The sequence below is a fragment of the Tachysurus vachellii genome, chromosome 7, assembly GCF_030014155.1.
Source record: "Tachysurus vachellii isolate PV-2020 chromosome 7, HZAU_Pvac_v1, whole genome shotgun sequence".
In the NCBI taxonomy this organism is placed as follows: Eukaryota; Metazoa; Chordata; class Actinopteri; order Siluriformes; family Bagridae; genus Tachysurus; species Tachysurus vachellii.
In genome coordinates, this window is record NC_083466.1 from 21,232,849 (window position 1) to 21,257,533 (window position 24,685).

The 24,685-nt window shown below is 41.5% G+C and overlaps 1 protein-coding gene across 1 annotated transcript; it reads right to left on the bottom strand.

Annotated features, from left to right (window-relative positions):
* Nucleotides 1-875: 875 nt before the first annotated feature.
* On the bottom strand, nt 876-21,563 carry LOC132848852 (butyrophilin subfamily 1 member A1-like). The gene is made up of 9 exons (XM_060874902.1): nt 21,489-21,563; nt 21,227-21,311; nt 13,081-13,431; nt 11,351-11,629; nt 10,996-11,094; nt 9,093-9,113; nt 3,341-3,367; nt 2,572-2,598; nt 876-1,549 (listed from the first exon to the last, which is right to left on the bottom strand). The coding sequence occupies exons 2-9, from the start codon at nt 21,276-21,278 to the stop codon at nt 1,005-1,007; spliced, it is 1,401 nt and encodes a 466-aa protein (XP_060730885.1). The 5' UTR covers nt 21,279-21,311; nt 21,489-21,563; the 3' UTR covers nt 876-1,004.
* Between the last annotated feature and the right edge of the window lie 3,122 nt (nt 21,564-24,685).

Genomic DNA, 24,685 nt, shown 5'->3' on the forward strand with positions numbered 1-24,685 from the left:
CCCTGCTCTGGCTGATATATTGACATTTACGTCACTTGTGGCTAGACGGTGCATTTTACTTCTCTGGAAAGCCTCTAAAGCACCTTCAGTTTCTGTGTGGCTCCAGAATGTGATGTCATTGCTTAAACTGGAAAAGATAAAGTTTTCATCCAGGGGTAACTCTGAAAAATTTCATGGACTATTTCTGGTGTTTTTCTGGTGCTCTTTCATGGACTATTTTAAATCGCTACAAACTCTACCATGTGATTGATTTATTTATTTATTTATTTTTTACTGCGTGTGTTTTCTGTCTCCTGTATATGCCTTTTTTCTTTACTCACTGTTTTATTGTGTTCTAAAATAACAAAAGTTTAAGGGGAATACCTCTAAACTGCTTGTACATGACTGTTTGTGATACTTCCTCAATAAAAAGATTTGAAAAACATAAGTTTTTTCTGCGTGACAAATATAATGTGATCTCAAGAAGAACGGTCACGTGCATCAACACAAAACGTCAAAACATTTCACTGACCAATCAGGTAGCACTTACACTATGAATATTAATGAAGCTCCCTCTTCTGTCCATCCTTTTAGACATGAGCTTATTAATGCTGATAAAGAGATTTTAACCTGAGATTTTTATTTCTAAATAAAATATGAATCTGGTTGTGTTTGTGTTTTGATGAAGTTTTAAAGAGAAAGAGTTTTGTTTGTTTTTATCTACACAGACATCAGCAGCTGAACTTTATACATTTTATTGATCAAATTAAATTCTGCAGTAAAACTCAAAGAAACCTGTAAATTATCTTTATTTATATGTGATTTGTAATGACAAAGTTCCACATTCATAATGTCATATAATCATAACAGACTTTAGGATTACAATTAAAACCAGGTATTAAAATATGTACAGCATTTTAAAAGGGAAAGTTTTTAAAATGTTTTTAAAATGTAACTAAAAAAAGTAAAATGTTTCTTATTTATTCTCAACATTTAATAGATGATTAAATTTGTGAGGTGAAAATTCATTCAGTCTTAAATACAGAAGAGATGATCAGTGGTGCTGAATTTTTACCTTTTTTGTTTAAATATGGACAGAAGTATGGATAGAGTTTCTCAGTGAAAGACTGACCAGTGAAAGAGTAGATATGAGATCTGGACTTCACATCATAAAAGGAGACCAGACCCTCCTCATAATCCACAAACACCCCCACAACCTCCACCTTCTCTCTCAGTGTGAGGGGAACAGGGGGAATATCATAAGCACTGTACTGATTCTCATTCCTCAGGATCACAGTCCAGAATCCATTCTGAGGACACTGTGTAATCCACTCCTTCCTGTCAATGTTCTCTCTCACGACTCCTAATATCCAGTCAGTTTTCCCTCTGACCTGCACCTCATAATAAAATCTCCCTGAGGAGTAACTCTGCTTTCCCAGAACACCAAAAAATTTAAACCTCTGTGGTAAATCAGGGAGATTCTGTCGTGTGTCTCCACGTGTCACTTGTTTTCCATCAGCAGACAGGATGAGATATGGATGAGCTGAATCAGGATCCAGAGTCACATCCACTGAGAGAAACACACAGTGTGATATGAGTAAACAGGTAAAAATATTAAATCATCATCCAGTGAAGCTGAATTCAATCCAATCATAAAGCTAAACAGTGAAGGGGAAAGAACAGTGATTTACTCCAAGTCTGTAATTTGGTGTTTATTTAATGTCAGGACACAAAACTGTACAACATGCTCCAGGCTCGATTGTCTTTACCTAACACTGAGTAACACGGACGATAAACTTGACTTTTCTATGCTGAAACACTGAAATATTGAATGTGAATTAGTGAACACTGAAAAAATAGATGTAAATATTGACTTGATGTCAGCGGATTCCTCCGGAGTTCCAGTTTGCGGCGGTCATTGGCGACGTCACTTACCGGTCAGCAGCCTTTGAATCCCAGACAGCGCTATTTACGTGTTTCTGCGTGATTTTCACCAGATGATCTCTCTCCAGTTACGTCGTGATCTGTGAGTTTTCTCACCGTCCTCCTGTTCTAGTTATTTCTCAGGGACTCGCTGCTGTTTGCCCAAGTGGACTTTTGCCAGGTTGGAGTTACTTTTCCTTTTTGTTTCACCTGTTTTTGTGGACATCAGTCGTGCTCTTTTTGCTGCTGCACTTTGTTTTGGTTTTCGGCTCTGGTGCTTTTTCTGTTTGTTTTTTTGTTTGTTTTTGGGGTTTTTTCTATTTTTGCTCTCCCATTTTTCCCGTGGATTATTTCCTGTGTGTGTATTATTTCCTGTTTATGGACAGTGACCATCGTGGATTAAAGACCTGAGCTGGTGGACTATTATTGTACTTTGGCTACTTGTTGCTACCTGCTTGTGTTATGAGGTTTGTGCTGTGACTTTGACCTGCTTATGTCTCTGTCTCTATGTTTGTTTTGCATCCTGTGTGGATTCGCACCTGAAAGCAGAGGAGCATGTGGAAGCAATGTGGGGCAACAAAAGCCCTAAAAGTGGGTAGTTCAGTGCTGTATTATTACAGTTAAGATGGTTTTAATCTGGGGCCTTTAACTGTAAAGAATTATTCTTACCTGCATACTGCTTCTTCTTTAATAACTCTGTGAAAACATGTAGTTTAATGACATTATAGTCCAAATAAAGTAACATTAAACACACATCATAATATATACACTAATGTACAAAAATTACTGAAATTTTCATTTTTTATTCATTTGCTGCATTTTTATTTTGTGATGCTTTTAATAATTGTATGGCAGCTTCTTTCAGTTATTGTTAGTTTAGGTGTGAAATGGAGGTGAAATGTTGCTCAGTTTGCTAAGGTTTGGTTTTTGACTTGGCCAATATAAAACCTTCCACTTTTCCCCCTGATTAAGTCCAGTATTTTGCTGGCAGTGTGTTTTGGATTTGATTTGGAGGTTGTTTGTGATGTTTGTCATCAACTACCATCGTCACATTTCTTTCTTTTTTTACAGATCCTCCCAAATTGTTGCACTGGCTAAACCCAATGCTTATAAACAAGTATCAGTCACATTTCAATCATTTATATCACTTGAAAAGACACAGGTTCAGACAAAAGGTGCCATTTTCTGAGTTGTTTAACACATCTAGCTGTAAATGTCAGGAGGCTGAAAATCTGATCTATTGTTGCATGTTCACATGTTAATCTCAAACCAGTGTTCAGTGTAGAGCAAAATACAATTGACTTTACAACCCGACACATTTGGAGGGAACTGTATATATTACACTCACAGAAAATCCTAAATTTTCACAAAAAAATTTCACATCATCTCTGTGAGATACACCTATCTAACTAATCCAAAACATAAATGGTGTAATTACCATATTCCACACTCAGTCTCTGCAGTTCTGAAAAGAGAAAAATATTAATATTAGAGATCTACTTAGATACTTGATAAATACTGTTTAATACATTATTATTTTCTATTCAAGAATTATGTGTGTAGAAACCAGATTTAAGTTGATTCCTTTGCTCAGTTCAGCTCTGAATTATTTGTAAATTATATTATTATAATATTATTTTACAAAATAATGTAATCCACTAAATTGCATACAGGGGAAATATTACTTACTGAATATTACATCACATATAATAGTTTCTTCTAACAAAATTTCATTTGACAAAAATATTAACATTTTAAAAGATAATTTCATTCACTGTCAGGAAAAGTTATCCAACACCAACCAGCGAGCAGGCTTGAACTGGCTTGAGTCTGGAGACATGGAAGCTAGGGTGAATTTCTCTTTCTCCAGACACGTCGGCAGCGCCAGTGGACGTAGGTTCTTTGGCGCAGAGGATGTGAAGTTCTTTCTCTCGTTCCTGGTTTAGCCGCTGAGTTTGTCCGTTAGACTGAGGGTGGAACCCAGAAGACAGGCTGATGGTGACCCCCAGGAGCTGGCAAAACTCTCTCCAGAAGTTAGAGGTGAACTGAGGTGCACGATCAAATACAATGTTGCGTGTGAGGCCATGCAGGCGAAAGACATGCTGGAGCATGAGCATGGCTGTTTCCTTGGCTGATGGAAGTTAAGGCAATAAAATGGGCCATCATGGAAAATCGATCCACCACAGAGAGGATGGTGGTGAACCCAGCAGATGGGGGTAAGCCCGTAACAAAGTCTATGGAGACATGAGACCAGGGCCGTCTGGGGACAGGAACAGGATGGAGCAAACCGTCTGGGGAACCCCGGGGTGTCTTATGCTGAGCGCAGACAGGACATGCCGCCACGAACTCACGGACATCCTTCCTTAGCTTAGGCCACCAGAAGCGTTGCTGGAGGACTGTCAAGGTGCGGGCCGAGCCAGGGTGACAGGACAGGTGAGAGCTATGGCACCATTGGAGGACTTGGGAGCGTAGATGGTCAGGAACGAACAACCTTCCCTCTGGACAGCCCTCTGGAACTGGGGGACTGGAGCTGGCCTGCTGGACCCTCCTTTCAATGTCCAGGTGAAGGGCTCAGACCATGACGGAGGAAGGAAGTATATGCTCCACGACAGGTTCTCCATCATCCTCCATGGTGAACTGCCGTGATAGAGCGTCCGGCTTGGCATTCTTGGATCCTGGGCGGTATGACAGGGTGAAATTAAAATGCCCAAAGAAAAGGCCCCAACAGGCTTGCCTGGAATTCAGACGCTTGGCCGAGCAAAGATATTCAAGATTCCGGTGGTCCGTCCAGACTAGAAAGGGCTGCCCAGCACCCTCCAACCAGTGGCGCCATTCCTCCAGGGCCAACTTGACGGCCAAGAGTTCCCGTTCGCCTATAGGATATTTCCGTTCAGCTGGACTGAGGTGCCTAGAGAAGAAGGCACAGGGATGGAGCCGGTTGTCTTTGGTGGATCGCTGAGACAGAATGGCCCCCACGCCGACATCAGATGCATCCACCTCCACAATAAATTGCCGGTCTGGGTCAGGGAGAGCCAGGATGGGGGCTGTCGTGAAGAGGTTCTTGAGTCTGGTGAACACTCGCTCAGCCTCAGGATTCCAGCTGAAGGCTTGAAGTGTGGAGGTTAGCCGATGTAGGGGGCAGCAACTGTGCTGAAGCCCCTGATGAACTTGTGATAAAAATTCGCAAACCCCAGGAAGCACTGAAGCTGCTTTCTGTTCTCTGGGGTAGGCCATTCCCTCACTGCCTTAACCCGGTTGGAGTCCATCTGTATGCTACCGGGTGAGAGAATGAAGCCCAAAAAGGTGGTACTGGTGGTGTGGAATTCACATTTCTCTGCTTTCACATACAGATGGTTCTCAAGGAGGCGTTGGAGCATGACTCGAACATGATTTCTGTGTTCCTCCAAGGAGCGGGAAAAGATCAGAATATCGTCCAAGTAAACGAAGACAAATTTGTTCAGAAGGTCTCGCAGGACATCGTTGACCAAGGCCTGGAAGAACGCCGGCGCATTGGTTAGGCCAAATGGCATGACCAGATATTCATAGTGACCTGAAGGGGTATTGAAAGCTGTCTTCCACTCGTCTCCCTCCCAAATACAGATAAGGTGGTAGGCATTACATAGGTCCAATTTTGAGAAAATGGTAGCTCCCTGAAGGAGTTCAAAGGCAGAGGTCAAGAGAGGCAGGGGGTACCGGTTCTTAATGATAATGGCGTTAAGCCCTCTGTAATCAATACAAGGGCGGAGTGAACCATCCTTTTTTCCCACAAAGAAAAATCCTGCCCCCGCTGGAGATGAAGAGGGATGAATGATGCCGGCCTTGAGAGAATCCTGGATGTACTGGGTCATGGCCTCTTTCTCGGGTCCGGTCAGGTGGTAAAGACGACCACAGGGGGAGTAGTTCCAGGCAGGAGGTCAATGGCGCAGTCATAGGGCCAATGAGGAGGGAGGACCGAGGCTCTGGTCTTGCTGAAGACAACTCCCAGGTCATGGTAGTCCCGGGGCACAGAATTGAGGTCTGGTGGAGGTTCTTCAGCGACTGGATGCTGAGTCTGGGGTTTCGGGTCAAGGCAGTGAATGTGGCAGTGTGTACCCCAGTCCAAATGTGGCCACTGGTCCAGTCCAGGTGGGGATTGTGTTTCTGAAGCCAGGGGAACCCCAGCATTATGGGCGCTTGAGGCGATGGAATTATCAGGAATCCACTCGTGATGTTCGGCAACCGTCAGGTGTACCGGTTGGGTTCGACGTGAGACCATATGTAAAGCGTGACCATCCAGCGCCCGGACTTGGAGAACCGACAACAATGGCTCAGTCTTGATGCCCAGTTGGTTGGCCAATTCCTCATTCAGAAACTCGGAATCTGCTCCAGAGAGTCAATGAAGGCTGCCAGGTAATGGTCTTGATGGTTAACAGAGATGCGAGAGATGTGACCAGCCTGCCCGCAGTAGAGGCAAAATCCCTGGGAACACCGTCTTTCCTTCTCCGTAGGCGAAAGGTGTCGCCGGACGATTTCCATGGCCTGAACAGGACAGAAACTTCCAGAGGCTGTCCCCTGTAATGAAGAACTTGGTGGGGAGCTTGGAGTGGGAGGACGGGTGCTGGGATACCATGAGCGGCGGGAAACCCTTTCGGAGCGGTGCTCTCGGATACGTTGGTCAACACGAGTAGCCAGAGTGATCAGATCGTCCAGTTCTGGAGGTAGTTCGCGAGCGCTGAGCTCATCCTTGACCTCATTAGCCAAACCCCTGTAGAAGGCAACATACAAGGCCACAGCGCCCCATTCACTATCCACCGCAGCTGTCCGAAAATCCACCGCATATTCAGCTACGGAGTGATTGCCCTGAGATGTCTCAAAGAGTGACCAAGCGGCATCCAGTCGGGGAGTGGTAGAGTCAAAAATCTTGCAAAGCTCTCTGCTGAACGCTTCATAGGAAAGGCAGAGAGATGACTGACGTTCCCACTCGGCGGTTGCCCACCGTCTGGCCTTGCCGGTCAGCAGCGAGATAACATAAGCCACCTTGGCGCGATCAGATGGGAACACAGAGGGTTGCAACTCAAATATGACTGCACATTGCATGAGGAACGGCCGCCACATTCCCCGGTTCTCTGAAACGCTCAGGGTGAGGCAGATGTGGCTCCCGGGCTGGAGTTGATACATGAGGAGCTGGAAAGGTCCTGAGAGTCCCTGGTGCCGACGTGACTGAACCGAAGAGGGCGCTGAGCCGGTTGATAAGTTCATTGGTGGCCTTCGTCAGGACAGATATCTGCTTCTCATGGGCAGCGGTGGTCTGAGCCAGGTTTCCAAGGTGGGTCCTCAGGTCTGGTGCGCCTGCTGAGTCCATAACTGTCCAGATGGTACTGTCAGGATTGGCCGGAAGGGAGGACTCAAATGCAGGACGCCAATGTAAATAATTAGTCTTTAATGAGCTCAACACAATAATCAGGCAAGGCAGGCAAACACTCAGCGTAGTAAACTCCAAAAATCCGGTACACAGGCAGGCAGGGTAATACAGGGCAGGTAGAAACACAGAATGAGGAACAGTCCAATAATCCGGTACACAGGCAGGCAGAGTAATACAGGGCAGGCAAAACACAGAAACCAAAAACAAACCGAGTCAAACCAGGCAGGGCAGACCAGGAACAAGGCTGGATGAATCACAGAGCAAGCTGGCAAGGGACCATGGTAAAGCAGCGTCCTTTTATAGTGCCTGACACCTAAAATGGCCGCCGCCCTGGAAGTGCAAATCCAAGATGGTCGCCGGCCTGGAAGTGGTGCAGCAAACCAGGAAGTGCTGACAATATCTGCCATACAAATCATTTTAATGATCTAGAACTAAAGTGTTAATCAAATTTATATTCATTACAGTCTATATTCTCCAAGTGTCAAGAATTTTCAGTTTGTAAAAACTCATCTCAGATCAGTCAACTTATTATAATAATCATTGTTCTATCTTCCTTTTAAAATCTAATTTTATTCTAGACATTTTGACAGAAGTTTGACAAATGTTTCAGCACTGCTTTATAAAACATTCATGCTATGTATTATAAAAGCACTATGCAGGTGTCTTCAAATACCATTCTTTCTTTCTTTCTTTCTTTTATATAATAAATTGATTTATAAACATTAATGGAATGTCATTCCAGATTCCTATAATATTGTTCTGATATACCAAATGCTTAATAAATTTAATGAAATTAAATAATTCATTTCCAGTAATATCTAGAAAATTGTCCCTAGTGTGTGATTGCGTGAGTGAATGAGTGTGTGTGTGCCCTGCGATGGGTTGGCACTCCGTCCAGGGTGTATCCTGCCTTGATGCCCGATGACGCCTGAGATAGGCACAGGCTCCCCGTGACCCGAGGTAGTTCGGATAAGCGGTAGAAAATGAATGAATGAATTTCCAGTAATATTTTGAGTAGATTTGATCTGTTTCTCTGTTCAGTTTGGTAGTGATTTATTTGTAGCAGCGTTTATCTGTATATAAACTACCATCACACTTATATCTGTATTTTGTGTCCTCTAGTGCAGGGCTCTTCAATCTTACTTACAAAGTGTTGATGTGGCTGCAGGATTTCAGACACAACTGACTCAACTTTAATCAGCTCATATCCAGTCTCAGATATCAAGCAATGCCTCTTATTTGTCTGCTTTGAAAGACTGCAGCCACACCAGACCTTTGTGTATAAGATTGAAGACCCCTGCTCTAGTGGATCATCTTCCATTACAATGGCTGTAGATTATGGATTGTAATTTTTTGCTAATACAATGGAAATAAAAAGTGTGTACACCCCTGATAAAATGGCAGATGTCTGTGTTTAGTGATCATTTAGTCATCAGTAAGAATAATAGTCCGTCTCAGTCATTTGTTTACTTCTGACCACACACACACCCTATCTGTAAAATATCAGTAAACAGTTAACATTGTCTTAAACCCATTTTAAACACTTTTTTGTGTGAGACCTACATCACTACAGCAGCCTAAACAACCTAACAAACTTTCCAGATACCTTTGTGATTACATTTATTCAGGGTGAAAACATAACTAAAGACACCTCTCACTATTTAACATATTTTAATTGTCTGTCTGTTGGAGTCTTTAGTCTGTTGATTGTTTCATTGATGTTCTATCTATAATTTGCTCAGTTACATCATAGGTATGATTTTAAAAGCGCAAAGAAATTCTCTCTCACCTTTGGACTGCTTCTGCATCTCTGTGGATAAAAAAGATTTGATGAAACAAATTTGGTTTGAAATATTTTGTGGAAATTTTATATATAAACGAATCTAAAATGATTACAACACAAAATATTGCAGATTACACAAGTGACTGACAGATTGGTGGCTATGTTGTGGTTAAGCTATAAAATGTGTAGCAAGTGACATACAGTAAATTAGTAAATGTTAGAAAATTTTGCAAAATATTAATAAAAGAATTATTAAAGAATTCCTTCCATTTTTTTACGAGAAGATTTGATCTGTTCCTCTGCTCTGTTTAGAAGTGATTTATTTTTAGCAGCATTTACTTGTGCATACAATATCATCATTTTATGTCCTCTTATGTCCTCTACTGGACATCTGGCATTACAATGTCTGCAGATTGTGGATTGTAATTTTCTGCAAATATGATGGGAATAGAAAGTCTATACACCCCAGTTAAAATGACAGATTTGTGATGTGATGTAAAAAGATAAACTAAAATAAACCATTAAGAGAGTACCGTATTTTCCGCACTATAAGGTGCACCTAAAAGCCTTAAATTTTCTCAAAAATCGTCCGTGTGCCTAATAATCCGGTGCGCCTTATGTTTGCACTGAGTTCCAAAAATCTGTAAACATGTTGTTGTGCGACTTTGGTAAGCACTCCGCTTGATTGACTGTCGGATCATTTCCCGCTGACACAGGGACGTAATACATACACTACGTACGCTGGCAGTGATAATCAGAGAACTGCAATCAGAGAACATACGTACAGTACGTACACTTACCTCCGCCACGCCTCCGATAGGTATACTACCGGTATGTTGCAAAACAAGATTTGTTTCTTCCCAACCATTATGCGCTCCACACTCCAGTCCAGTAGGTGGCGGTAAATGCACCTTAAGTTGGTTTGCCATCCACCAATAAAAATCAGAAGAAGAAGACAACATTTGTTTGTCTAAGGACCCCCGAAAATGGCACCAGTGAAGACACATGCTTAGGAGGCACAATTCAAACTACAGGCTATCAGTTACGCGGTTGTAAATGGGAATAGAGCAGCTGCGAAAGATTTCAACATCAATGAATCTATGGTTCGGAAGTGGAGGAAGCAAGAAAATGAACTGCGCCAAGTTAAGATGACACAGTAGATGAGGACTTTGATGGATTTTTGGGAGAAGATTGATTAAAAAATAATGTGTGTATTGTTAAATTCAACTAAACTCACTGTTTTGCTTCCGTTACCTTTTTTGTAGACCGTATATTTTAGCGTGCACCTTATGTATCGGTTAAGTACAGAAATAGACCCCGTAATTGAGACTGCGCCTTATAATCCGGTGCGCTTTATAGTGCGGAAAATACGGTAATCAGTACTTCTCATATATTCCTGCAGCTCCATTAATGTTGCTGCATGTCTCTTAGCAGCTTCCTTGGTAAGATTTTGTCTTGAAAATTTACACATTTTTGGAGAGAAATCCTGTTCTTAGTGATGTGAAAAAAATCATACATTATCAAACAGCTGTCATCAATTAAATTATTCTGATTAATAATTTAATTGATGACAGCTGTATGATAATTACTTTTTAAAATGAGATTGAAGGTGATTGGTTAATTCTGAAGACAGCCACATCCCCAATTATAAAACCTATACAAATTGGTTCTTGTAACTTTTTTGGTATTTATGTATTTTCCATAAAATATTTCTATTTGTTTTTACTTAATTTTTATACTTTTACAATTTCACAATGAGGACGAAAGTCTTTTTATATCTATTGTATATTAATGCACAGTGTAAAAAGTTCTCTCTCAATTAATTATGTTAAGTCTAAAATGGCTTTTTTACAATCTGCAGTATAACTTAATGTTGTGGTGTTATTAAATAAAGTTAATTAAATTTTACCTTTTTGTTGACAAACTGCAGTTACGATCAATCCAACAGCAATAAGACATGCTGAAACTGAAATCCCAACAATCCACTTCCATGCTTCAAAGACTTTACCTAAAATAAACCCACATTTAACACATCAGATATTTTAAACCATTCAACTAATTTATAGGTACAAGGTGTATTATTACACACAACAGTGTTGCAGTTATTGTTAATAGATAAAATAAAAATAACATGTAAGTTCAGATGCGTAAATGGTGTTCATCAAGTCCATGTGTCATTATTTATTACCATTAATCTGTAATTATTACAGTAGAATGTAACAATCTAACTTAAGTGTAAAAGTTTTATATTCACAAACACTTACTATTGATGATAATCTCTGTCTCCAGCATGTGATGTTGTTGCTGAAGTCTGCAGTAAAACCTGTTAGAGTCGCTATAATCATAAACTGTAATGTGGCTTTTCACACTGAAGCCGTCAGTGTCTTTGTGTATCTGTGTATCTTCAGCAGTCAGAGTGACTCCTTCTCTGTCCAGCCACAGAACATCAGGTTCAGGGTACCAGCCTCTGGACTCACACACTAGATTAATCCCTCCTGAGTTATCAAAACTCTCCATCATTATCACTGGGTGGCTTCCCTGAACTACAGTTAATAAAGAAAAAAATAATATAAACTTTTAATGATACAAACAGACAGTAATACACAAACATAATAAACATAAACATAAAGGCCTGTGAATGGATCTAACTCCATCATCAAGTTTGCAGATGGCAATACAGTGATCAGTCTCATCACCAACAATGATGAGACTGCCTACAGGGAGGAGATCCAGTACCTAGCCACATGATGCAATAACCTGCTCCTTAACACCTCCAAAACAAAGGATCTCATTGTGGACTTCAGGAAAGAGACAGGAGGCACACACGACAATATCCACATCAATGGGATGGCTGTTGAGTGTGTTTCTAGCTTCAAGTTCCTGGGGATCCACATCTCGGCGGACCTGTCCTGGACTACCAACACCTCCAGCCTGGTCAAGAAGGCTCACCAGCGCCTCTTTTTCCTGAGGACACTAAAGAAAAATCAGCTCTCCTCGGATATCCTGGTGAACTGCTCGCAGCATTCTTAAGGACTCCTCTCATCCCGCCCATAAACTGTTCTCACTTCTGCCCTCCGGCAGCCGTTTCAGGTGTCTATGGACCAGCCGTCTAAAAAACAGCTTTTTTCCTTGAGCTGTCTCTTTATTGAACTCTGCCCCTCGCTGATCTTACTGTCCTTCATTCTACTGCCAACTTCCACCCCACACACCCACACACACCTCGTTATTGCACTAATGGACTGTCTACACAAAAACGTATGATCACTTTTGCTCATTTCTCACCCCACAATTTGTTATTGCACTAATGGACTGTTACATAAAACTGCTCATTTGCACACTTGCTCTTCTTTTTTTGCGTTGCTGCTCACCATTGCCTTACATTGTATAAACCCACCTGATTTCTATTCATAGTAACAAAAATATATTATATTATGTTCATAGTACATATCCCCCGGCATATTTCGGTTATAGTAATAATATATTGTTTATAGCACATACCCTTCTGTAAATTTTAGTTTATAGTAATAGACATCTGTATATTATATTCATAGCACATATATATTCATCTGTATATTATATTCATAGTACATACATATCTGTAAATTACTGTTTATAGTAATAGCCATATATTTTGTTACAGCACATATCCTTATGTATATCTGTATATTATGTTTATAGTACACACACATATGTAAATCACTTCCATATCACCACCTTATTTAAATCCTGTAAAAACTGTATACCATGCACTTGCTACTATTGCACTCTGGTTAGACCTAAACTGCATTTTGTTGCCTTGTACTTGTACATGTGTAAAGACAATAAAGCTGAATCTAATCTAATCTAAATTCGAAAAGAAAACACCAATAATAATTAAACAACAGTAATGAAATCTTCCCAACTGAGGTTCAACACTAAAAATTAAAAACAAGACAAAGCAAAATTTAGTTTTTCTGAAATTTTGTGAAAAATTCATCACAGAAATTGATCTTACCCTCTACAATGACCTTCACAGTGATGTCATCGTACAAGGATTTGTCCTGAACAAGACACTTATATTCTCCTTCATCAGAGACTCTGAGATTTGAGAGTTTGAGTGAAGTGTTGCCTTTCTGTAGCTCCTCTTTAAACAGTGAAGTTCTTCCTCTGTAGTACTGAGCCTGACCTTCATTTTTGTCTTCATGATCCCTATAGAGATGCACTAATGAGTCCTTTACATCGAGTTTGAACCACTCCACTGTCATGTCCACAGCACTGGTGTTGGGTTTGATAAAACAGGGCAGAACCAGATCTTCACCAGCTACAGCAACAAGAGGAGCTTCTGGACCAATAACCTCTAAACTCTCTGTATTGTGGTGAAAGAAAGAGCAAATACAAAATATCACTATATTTAAATATACAATACTGACTTTATTTAATTGTGTACCTTATTTCTGAACATAGAATCAAGTTTTTACTTATTTGTGTCAGAAAAAAAAAATCATATTTATGAGTTACAAAAAAAAAAATATTTAAGGTCATGTTAAAGGAATACAGGTCATTCATGGCAAACATTAAAGTTAAATACATGTTAGTAGTTTCCAACAGGCACTTAGAGTCCCACTGTTCTGGTGGATGAATGATGTTGTATTAGCTATATAGCCTATTAAATATTGAAAATGTCATAAGCATGAAACCGGTAGATCCAAATGCAGGTTTATTTGCAAAATCCAAAAACAGGCAAGGGTCAAAACACCAGGCAAACAGCAACAACAAAGGAAATCCAAAAGCAGTATTCGATAATCCAGGCATAGGTCAGGGCAGGTAGCAAACAATCACAAACACGAAAAACAGGCAGGGTCAAAAATGAGGCAATAAACAGAACAGAGAAATACGCTCGGTATGCAGACAGGCTAACAATACTTCGCGTCGTAAGAGAGTTCTGAGAGAGCTTAAATAGACCAGGTGATTACAAACAGGAAACAGGTGTACTGAGTTGGTGGTGCAATGGATAGTGGGAATTAGAGTCCTGATGATAAGGTGCAGCAAATCCTCTGCAGGCCAGCAGAGGGAGCCCTCATGGCTCTCATAACAGAGCCCCCCCTAGGAGTGGATTCCAGACACTCCAACATAGATCCGGAGGGTGGTGGAGTGGAGGCGGAACAGGGGGCGGGAAGGCGGGCCAGCTCCATGTGGCGCCAGAGGGCAGGGCCGAGCCGGCGAAGCTGAAGGCCAGGGCGGTACAGCATGCGGCGCCAGCGACCAGAGCAGGACTGGAGGCCAGGGCGGTGCCGCAGGCAGAGCCAGCGACCAGAGCAGGACTGGAGGCCAGGGCGGTGCCGCAGGCAGAGCCAGCGACCAGAGCAGGACTGGAGGCCAGGGCGGTGCCGCAGGCAGAGCCAGCGACCAGAGCAGGACTGGAGGCCAGGGCGGTGCCGCAGGCAGAGCCAGCGACCAGAGCAGGACTGGAGGCCAGGGCGGTGCCGCAGGCAGAGCCAGCGACCAGAGCAGGACTGGAGGCCAGGGCGGTGCCGCAGGCAGAGCCAGCGACCAGAGCAGGACTGGAGGCCAGGGCGGTGCCGCAGGCAGAGCCAGCGACCAGAGCAGGACTGGAGGCCAGGGCGGTGCCGCAGGCAGAGCCAGCGACCAGAGCAGGACTGGAGGCCAGGGCGGTGCCGCAGGCAGAGCCAGCGACCAGAGCAGGACTGGAGGCCAGGGCGGTGCCGCAGGCAGAGCCAGCGACCAGAGCAGGACTGGAGGCCAGGGCGGTGCCGCAGGCAGAGCCAGCGACCAGAGCAGGACTGGAGGCCAGGGCGGTGCCGCAGGCAGAGCCAGCGACCAGAGCAGGACTGGAGGCCAGGTATGAGAGTTCATAGTTGGCCATCTTAGATGAAGCAAATAGTTCAGGGTCGACTGTTTTTGATGAGACATTGAGACCTTGGAAGTTGTGCATGGTTAGTGACCCAGGTTCGAACCTTCCAGCTGTGACTAAGTGTTCGGGGGACTCTGGTTCATGAGAGTGTGGGATTTCCTGTGAAGCAGAAGAACAAGAGGTGGACCCTGCATGGCTCAAAGGTGATGCGGACATAGAGGATATGGTTGATTCAGGTGCTCCAGTTACTATAGATGATTCAGTTGATTCATTAGCTTCACCATGTTCAGGTGCTTCATTTACTCCAGCCGGTTCAGGTGATTCATTTACTCCAGCAGGTTCAGGTGATTCCTTTGCTCCAGCAGGTTCAGGTGATTCATTTGCTCCAGCAGGTTCAGGTGATTCAGCAGATTCAGGTGCTTCAGCAGATTCAAATGGTTCGGTCGGTTCAGGTGCTCCAGCAGGTTCAGGTGATTCATTTATTCCAGCAGGTTCAGGTGATTCAGCCGGTTCAGGTGATTCATTTGCTCCAGTAGGTTCAGGTGCTTCATTTACTCCAGCAGGTTCAGGTGATTCAGCCGGTTCAGGTGATTCATTTACTCCAGCAGGTTCAGGTGATTCCTTTGCTCCAGCAGGTTCAGGTGATTCATTTGCTCCAGCCGGTTCAGGTGCTTCAGCAGATTCAGGTGCTTCAGCAGATTCAAATGGTTCGGTCGGTTCAGGTGCTCCAGCAGGTTCAGGTGATTCATTTACTCCAGCAGGTTCAGGTGATTCATTTACTCCAGCAGGTTCAGGTGATTCATTTACTCCAGCTGGTTCAGGTGATTCATTTACTCCAGCTGGTTCAGGTGCTTCAGCAGGTTCAGGTGCTTCAGACAATTCAAATGGTTCGGTCGGTTCAGGTGCTCCAGCAGGTTCAGGTGATTCATTTGTTCCAGCAGGTTCAGGTGATTCATTTACTCCAGCAGGTTCAGGTGATTCATTTGCTCCGGCAGGTTCAGGTGCCTCAGCAGGTTCGGGTGCTTCAGGTGCCTCAGCAGGTTCGAGTGCCTCAGCAGGTTCGGGTGATTCATACGAGTCAGGTGATTCATACGAGTCAGGGGGTCTGGTGGAAGATGAATCAGGTGGCTCGGGAGAGGCAGATGGTTCAGAGTCGCGGATTTGGGAACTGCCCGGTGAAACAGAAGGGCAGCAAGCATGCCGCGGTGCCATAGCAAGTACAGGAGGCATGGGACTGAGAGAACATACCTCGGTGGCCCTGGGGATCACTGAACTTGACAAAACTAGATTTTGACTCTTAGTCACTCATGCAGACGTTATCTGGGGATCCAGTAGACTAGACACTAGTAGTCGTGGCATTGCAGGAGCAGGAGAGATAGGTGAGGCAGCCATTTCGGGAAGTGGTTGGGATGCAGGAATGGCAGCAATCTTGACAACAGGTGTGGGGATGGTAACGGCCCTCTGAGGGACAGGTGTTGTCAGGACAGTGGCTCTATCAACCACTGGTGCAGATACAGTAGTAGCCCTCTTGAAAACAGGTGCAGGTAAGACGGTAGCCATTTTAAGGGTAGGTGCAGACACAGCAGTCTTGCTTGCGAAGCGTTTTCTTCTGATAGCCCTCCTAGACAAGGGTTCAGGCAAAGGAGCGGCTATTTTATGATCTGTGACAGGCATGTTGGCGGCCACTTTGGGAGTAGGGGCAGGCGTGACAGCGGCTGTTTTAGGAGCAGAGACCGGCCTAGTGACGGCCATGCTGTCAATGGTTTTTCCATCCAGGGTTTCCCATAAGTTCCATTGGCTTCGGCTTTCTAAATTACTCACAAACCCCCAAAAGTCCAAAATTTGTAAGCTCTGTGTCTCTGCTTGAGACAAAAGTTCATCCAGACAGTCATTTAAGTACAACTTTAATTCTTCATCGCTGAGGTTCAAACCAGCCGCACATGTCCAGAATAATTGGGCAAAACAACTCATTGCTCATCCTTGTTGGCGGAGGGACATCAAGTCCTCCAACCTGTCCCACCATTCTTCCTCAGAGGAGGGGGGCAACACTTGGATTTGTATGCCGCTGTATCAGTACATGTCGGGGTACGGGAACACACCAGACGAAACGGGGAAATATCACTGCTGAATCCTAGATGAGTAGTCAAAAAAGGTGCCGGAAGACTTACTGGGAATGCTGGATTTAGTTGTTGGTTTATGGCTGATGCAGTGATGAAACCAGGGTGGATGAAATAAACTGCTGGATCTTGTCGGGCGAAGTATTCTGTCATAAGCATGAAACCCGTAGATCCAAATGCAGATTTATTTGCAAAATCCAAAAACAGGCAAGGGTCAAAACACCAACAACAAAGGAAATCCAAAAGCAGTCGTCGATAATCCAGGCGTAGGTCAGGGCAGGTAGCAAACAATAACAAACACGAAAAACAGGCAGGGTCAAAAACGAGGCAATAAACAGAACAGAGAAATACGCTCAGTATGCAGACAGGCTAACAATACTTCGCGTCATAAGAGAGTTCTGAGAGAGCTTAAATAGACCAGGTGATTACAAACAGGAAACAGGTGTACTGAGTTGGTGGTGCAATGGATAGTGGGAATTAGAGTCCTGATGATAACGTGCAGCAAATCCTCTGCAGGCCAGCAGAGGGAGCCCTCATGGCTCTTATAACAGAAAATAACATCAATCAATAAACATAAGAAGTAAATAGTTAACTGTGAACAGTTAACATAGTAATGATGTAAAATAGATATAACTCAACTAAATGAATTTACTAAAATACATATTTTGTTTACAAAAGTTTACAAAAAATTATAATCAAACATCTGAATGGGGAAAATGTGAGTCTGTAACTTGAACTGTTACATGTTTGATGGTGCCACATGGGATAAAAAAAGGACATCGGAAGAGGAAATAGAGGTTGTAGGGTAACCTGTATTTATATTACTTTAACATTATGAATTCTCATTAAGAACAACTTACATAAACACAGTGAGATTAAGACTGTTAATATTAAAACCGACAGTTAGAACTGAAGTAAAATATATAAAATGCTCTGCCAAGTAGTTATGCTGTCTTCAAGGGCTATAGGAAGTATTGTAAATAAGAATTTCCCCACCAGGAAGTGTATTGTATTGTCTGTTTGCACTGTTTCATGTCTTGTTTCAAGTATGCGGAAGAATTTGCAGATGCTGTTTCTGAGCCTCTCTGAGCGTACTGCCAGTTTAATGCATCCGTTTTATACATTTCTATGTGCTTTGTACATCTGCAGCATGTTGCCAAGTGGTGGCGTATGTCATTTTTCACAATGAAGAATTTCTATTTAAAGATATTTAAGTTCCCATGTGTCACTCCAGAAATGTTCTAACTAAATGTACGTATCACTCAGAGTTTGGTAGTTGAGCCTGGATTCATATCAATATACCAACTGGACTTCTTTCTAACGTCCTGCCAAATTCCCTCAGGCTAAAGAAGTTACTCAGATGAGCAGTGAAACGTTGAAAACGTTTCCTACTTGTAGTTGTAAAAACAGCCACATAATTCAAACCGTCAATAGCAATAATCTCAATAGCAATTCCCAATTTGCTATTTCACTTCCGCCTGCCAAAACTTAAACAAAATCACAATTCCCTTTATATTTGCGTTTCCAATATCTGCACGTAACCCTGTCAATCATTGCTGGGGGTGTGGGATTATATTATGGGTTTGTACAGTATCTGCAGTGACGTCATTCACAGTCAACCTTTGGCCCAAACAGGATATGTGCAGATTTTATTTTACACTTTAACTCCGTGTGTTTTATTAATTTCATAAAGAAATATGTAGAAGACTCATTAGTGCATCTCTATAGGGATCATGAAGACAGAAATGAAGGTCAGGCTCAGTCCTTTAGAGGAAGAACATCACTGTTTAAAGAGGAATTTGTAAAGATTGCGGCAGCTCATCCTCGTTGCAGAACTGCTATCCATACTGATAGAAAATAATGATATTGAAGGGCTAAATGTGTTAGATAGACAAATAATAACGCAGTGTGCAGATGACAACTTTATATCTAAAAAATGAACATCAAATACCATTAGCTCTGCATTCTGTTAAACAAATTTCTAAAGATTCAGGTTTAATGTTGAATCTAGTCGTATGTGAGATGTTAACTACATAACTGCCCACTAAAGTCTTTATACAACATTCAAATTAAGAAGGAAGTAAAGTATTTGGGAATCATTATTTATAAAGATAAAGAAATAATGGACAAAAATATATGGATAATTTAGATAAATGTAAATTAATTTTAAACAGATGGCTACAGAGACATCTTACAATTTCTGGAAGGATCCTTCTGTCTAAGATGGATAGTTTATCCAGGATCTTTTACCCAGCCTTCTCCTTACCCATCAACACATATGATTATATTAATATATAGACCAAATTTTAAATTCATATGGAAGAAAAAGTGTCAATACATTACAAAAGAGGATTGATTTCAACATTATAAATGGTGTTTAAAATTAAAATGGTTAAAGTCCTTCATGCAAAATAGTCATTATTTTTGGTATTGTGATGGACATTTTTACTAAGAAGCTGTTTGTGAAGTTCTGACGTTCTGTGTGCAGGACCAGAAGTTGGTTGTGACTAGAAATTTTTATTACCAGAGATTGTTTGTTTAAAATATTAGAGGGTCAGAATGAGCTGGAGACGAGTTGGCTCATAAACAACTCTATGCAGACCTCAGTAAGGGTAAGATTCTCCTGATCAGGAGATGATCAGTCGTTGTACATCTAGCCAATGATTGAGGATGTTTTCCTTCCTTCAGTCTCTGTGTTTGAATCATGTCTATAAAATCACAATATAATGAATGATCAGGGCCCTTCCTCTCTCATGCTACAAAGCGGTATATTGTCTATTGGTAACTAATGGTTAAAGATAGAGAACTCCAAGGCCTTCTCAGTACTTAGAAAGCTCTTTTACAAGCATTTTCCAAAACCCTATTAAAAGAGGATATGTGTTGAAATAATTTGATACGTTAGAAATAAAAAAAAAAGGAAAATGTATCTATTTACTCCTCTTCCTCCAAAGGCTAGGAAAGTTAACTTAAAATTTCTTAAAATTCACTCTTGAGGTGAATAATTGTGTATTTTGTGAAACTAATATTGAAAGTCCCCCACACACACATTTAAATGATTTATGGAATTTTTTTTTTCATTTCAGGTGGAGTGAGTGTGTTTTTTATCTGTGCATGTGGTAACACTACTAATTTACTTTAGATGGTAAGGTAGTTATTAAGTTTTTATTGCAAGTATTGGGTACAATTAAGAATGTAGAATAAGGTAATGCAGAATAAGGCATTAATATGTGCTTAATAAGTACTAATAAATAGACAATATTCTATTAGTATTCATGCTAATAAGCAACTAGTTAAATGACCCTAAAATAAAGTGTTACTGTGCATGTTATGGAAGTAACTTGTCTAAAATTATATGTCTTTACAGTAAGAGGTAATCGGTAGAGAAATAATTCACACGTGTTCTGTCCTGTTCACTGACCACGAGGCACATGACCGTGAATGATGTCACTTCCAGATATAAAAACGCCCCATAATATAATCCTGCCCCCAACAATGATTGACAGGTTTATGTGCAGACATTGGAAACCATCTAAAAAGGAAATTGCGATTACATTTCAGTTTTGTCAGGCTTTGTATTACGACAAATATAATTTGCCATTCCTTTTTAATATTGTCCGCAGAATCATTTCATATACACACACACACAGACACACATACAAACACGCAGACACACACTTCATTCACACACACTTCATACACGCACACACACAGGCACACATACAGACACACACACGCGCAGACACACACAAACACACACAGACACACACAGAGACACACACGCACACACACACACACAGACACACACGCACACACGCAGACACACACACATACACTCCATACTCACAGACACACCCACACACAGACACACACACGCACAGACACACACAAACACACACAGACACACACAGACCAACACAGACACAAACACACACACACACACACACACGCACACACGCAGACACACACAGAGACACACAGACACACACAGACACAAACACACGCACACAGACACACATACAAACACGCACGCAAATATAGACACGCAGACAAACACACAGACACACACACACAGACACACACGCACAGACCAACACAGACACACACACAGACACACCCAGAAACACACACAGACACACCCAGAAACACACACACACACACACAGGGTGTGTTACCTGATTGAGGTTCCATAAAGTAAACAGTCAGTAGCATCAAATGAATAAACATCTCTGAATGACAGATGATTATTTTTCCTTCAGTCTGTTTAACAAGATAAATAATATTATACTAATTACACATTTATCTCATCTGAACACTTAAAATAATAAAATAATTTTATAGTAAATAAAAATTTATAAAATAATAATTTATTTTCTCAGTAAAACGCTTAAATTCGCTAAAAGAGCGTCTTTATCTGACAGGTCAGCTCGTACAAACCGGGACGTTTATCGAAGTTTATATCCAGGAGATTTTCAGCAGATTTTCAGCAGAATGAAAGTGCAAATTCACTCCGTGATATTAGATGCTTCAATGAATAACAGAAATACTCCGGTACACAAGGTGGCGCTTGTGTACATTTATGCTTCTGACACACAGAAGGAGAAGAAATATCGAGATTTTTGTAGTCGCGTTTGTCATAAAGCTCTTTGTTTTCATAAACCAATGACACCAGAAGTTCTGCTTTCATCTTGCCTCAAAAGAAAGAAAGAAAGAAAGAAAGAAAGCCAACAAACCTAAGAGTCAATGTGCTGACATCTAAACACCCCAGTTCACCAAAACACTCTATACCCATTAACACCTCAGATCTGTTCCTTTACCTAGAAAAAAAATCAGAAAAACTTCACTAAAAAATGTTTTCAGCCTAAACTTAAATAGAGACTGTGTCTGAATCCTGAACAATAATTGGAAAACTGCAGTGCTTTGGAAGAGAAGCTCTGTTCCCTCATGTAGCCTTCAGTATTGTGGCGCATCATAAACAAACAAACAAACAAACAAACAAAAAACACAGGTCTGGCACAAGGTCATTTAGTACTTTATATGTCAATAGTAGTGTGTTATAATGAATTTAAAAAATTGTCTGGGAGCTGCTGAAGTGTAGATAAGATTCTGGACTAACTGTAATTTTCTTCTGCACCTACTGGAACATCCAGACAGTTCAGCATTACAGTTATCTTTATAATATTTTAAAAAATATTTCCACATTATATTTATTAATCCAGTGCAATAAGAGTAGACAAATGTCTGCTTCATGACCTGATGCATGTGGTGGAGAGTCTGCCCCAGGTTTAGGAGATTGACTGGCTGGGTTCAGCATCTGTAGTGATTTGGACACTGTACCAGACTGTGGTAGAGGTAAAAGTTCACAAGCCATAAGACAAAGATACCAATTGATCAGTTAATCTTTGTTTCCACCCTGACCTAGGGTCATGAAATTTGGGTAATCAACAAAATTTGGGAAAGAACAAGATTGAAAACACAAGGCACATGGTGTCAAGTGCAATAATAGAAAATAGCACACAAAACTCAGTTTAACGAAAAAAATAAACACACACACACACAACTTTTGCATCACATTTTGCATGTGACAATACTATTTGCTGACTTGAGGAGCAAGAGATTGGAGTATATTTTATACAACACTGCCACCTAGTGGACAAACACAAATAAACACTGAATAAATGGCTGTATTTAGTTATATTGTGTTACATGCTCCTGTATTTACACACGTGGACAAAATTGTTGGTACTCTTCGGTCAATGAAAGAAAACTCACAATGGTCACAGAAAAAACTTTAATCTGACAAAAGTAATAATAAATAAAAATTCTATGAATGTTAACCAATGAAAGTCAGTCTGTGACGAACGCGGGATAAAACAGACCCAAACGCAGGATAGCAAAAATAAACGGGGTTTAATAACAGAAAACCACGAAACATGACACGGACTAGAGACAGGACCAGACAAAAGTTGATTCCGCGCTGCACAAGGCAACGCTGCACAGTTAAATAGACAAAGGTAATAACAATAGGAAACAGGTGTGCGGAGACGGGAGGAGCAGACAAAGGCGGGGCAGACACGTGACGAGGAACATAAACAAATGCACGTGGCCATAGTCCGGGCTGAGTCCTGACACAGACATTGCTTTTCAACCATGCTTCAATGGAATTATTTAAAAAAATAAACTCATGGAACAGACCTAGACAAAAATGATGGTACCCCTAACTTAATATTTTGTTGCACAACCTTTTGAAGCAATCACTGCAATCAGACGATTCCTGTAACTGTCAATGACACTTCTGCACCTCTCAGCAGGTATTTTGGCCCACTCCTCATGAGCAAACGGCTCCAGTTGTTTCCCGTTTGAAGGGTGTCTTTTCCAGACGGCATGTTTCAGCTCCTTCCAAAGATGCTCAACAGGACTGAGGTCAGGGCTCATAGAAGGCCACTTTAGAATAGTCCAATGTTTTCCTCTTAGCCATTCTTGGGTGTTTTTAGCTGTGTGTTTTGGGTCATTGTCCTGTTGCAAGACCCATGACCTGCGACTGAGACCAAGCTTTCTGACACTGACCAGCACATTTCTCTCTAGAATCCCTTGATAGTCTTCAGATTTAATTGTACCCTGCACAGATTCAAGACACCCTGTGCCAGATGCAGCAAAGCAGCCCCAGAACATAACAGAGCCTCCTCCATGTTTCACAGTAGGGACGGTGTTCTTTTCATGCTTCGGTGTTCATGCTTCATTTTTCCGTCTGTGAACATAGAGCTGATGTGCCTTGGCAAAAAGTTCCATTTTTGTCTCATCTGTCCATAGAACATTCTCCCAGAAGCTTTGTGGCTTGTCAACATGTAGTTTGGCATATTCCAGTCTAGCTTTTTTATGATTTGTGTCCTCCTTGGTCGTCTCCCATGTAGTCCACTTTGGCTCAAACAACGATGGATGGTGCGATATGACACTGATGTTCCCTGAGCATGAAGTTCACCTTGGATCTCTTTAGAAGTCTTTCTGGGCTCTTTTGTTACCATTCAGATTATCCGTCTCTTTGATTTGTCATCAATTTTCTTCCTGCGACCACGTCCAGGGAGGTTGTCTACAGTCCCATGGATCTTAAATTTCTGAATAATATGTGCAACTGTAGTCACAGGAACATCTAGCTGCTTGGAGATGGTCTTATAGCCTTTACCTTTATCATGCTTGTCTATAATTTTCTTTCTAATCTCCTGAGACAACTCTTAGATTCGCTTCCTCTGGTCCATGTTGGGTGTGGTACACACCATGTCACCAGACAACACAGTGACTACCTAGAGCCCTATATATAGGCCCACTGACTGAGTACAAGATTGTAGACACCTGTGATTCTAATTAGTGGACACACCTTGTATTATAAAATGCACTTCTGGACCCTTCAATCCTACTACTAAATTTCCAGGTATTCCATTAAAACTATTTGTGTTTAAAATGTTGATAAAGTTTGAAGAGACAGAATTAAGCCAAATAAAACTTAAAGCGTTTTTAAAAAGTCTAAATGCTTCCTATCACAAAGGGAGTCTCTAACACCCAAATATTAGTATTTTACTTCATCTTACTATTGAAAAAATATTAATAATATGGACATTTCAAATGTGAACACCAATCAC

Bases quoted from the DNA above. Each gene is read 5' to 3' on its own strand.
- LOC132848852 (XM_060874902.1), bottom strand. From the start codon at position 21,278: ATGTTTATTCATTTGATGCTACTGACTGTTTACTTTATGGAACCTCAA. The intron at 11,630-13,080 runs GTAAGATCAATT...TATTAACTGTAG, and splicing joins TGTGAAGGTCATTGTAGAGG to TTCAGGGAAGCCACCCAGTG. The intron at 11,095-11,350 runs GTAAGTGTTTGT...GGTTTATTTTAG, and splicing joins GACAGAGATTATCATCAATA to GTAAAGTCTTTGAAGCATGG.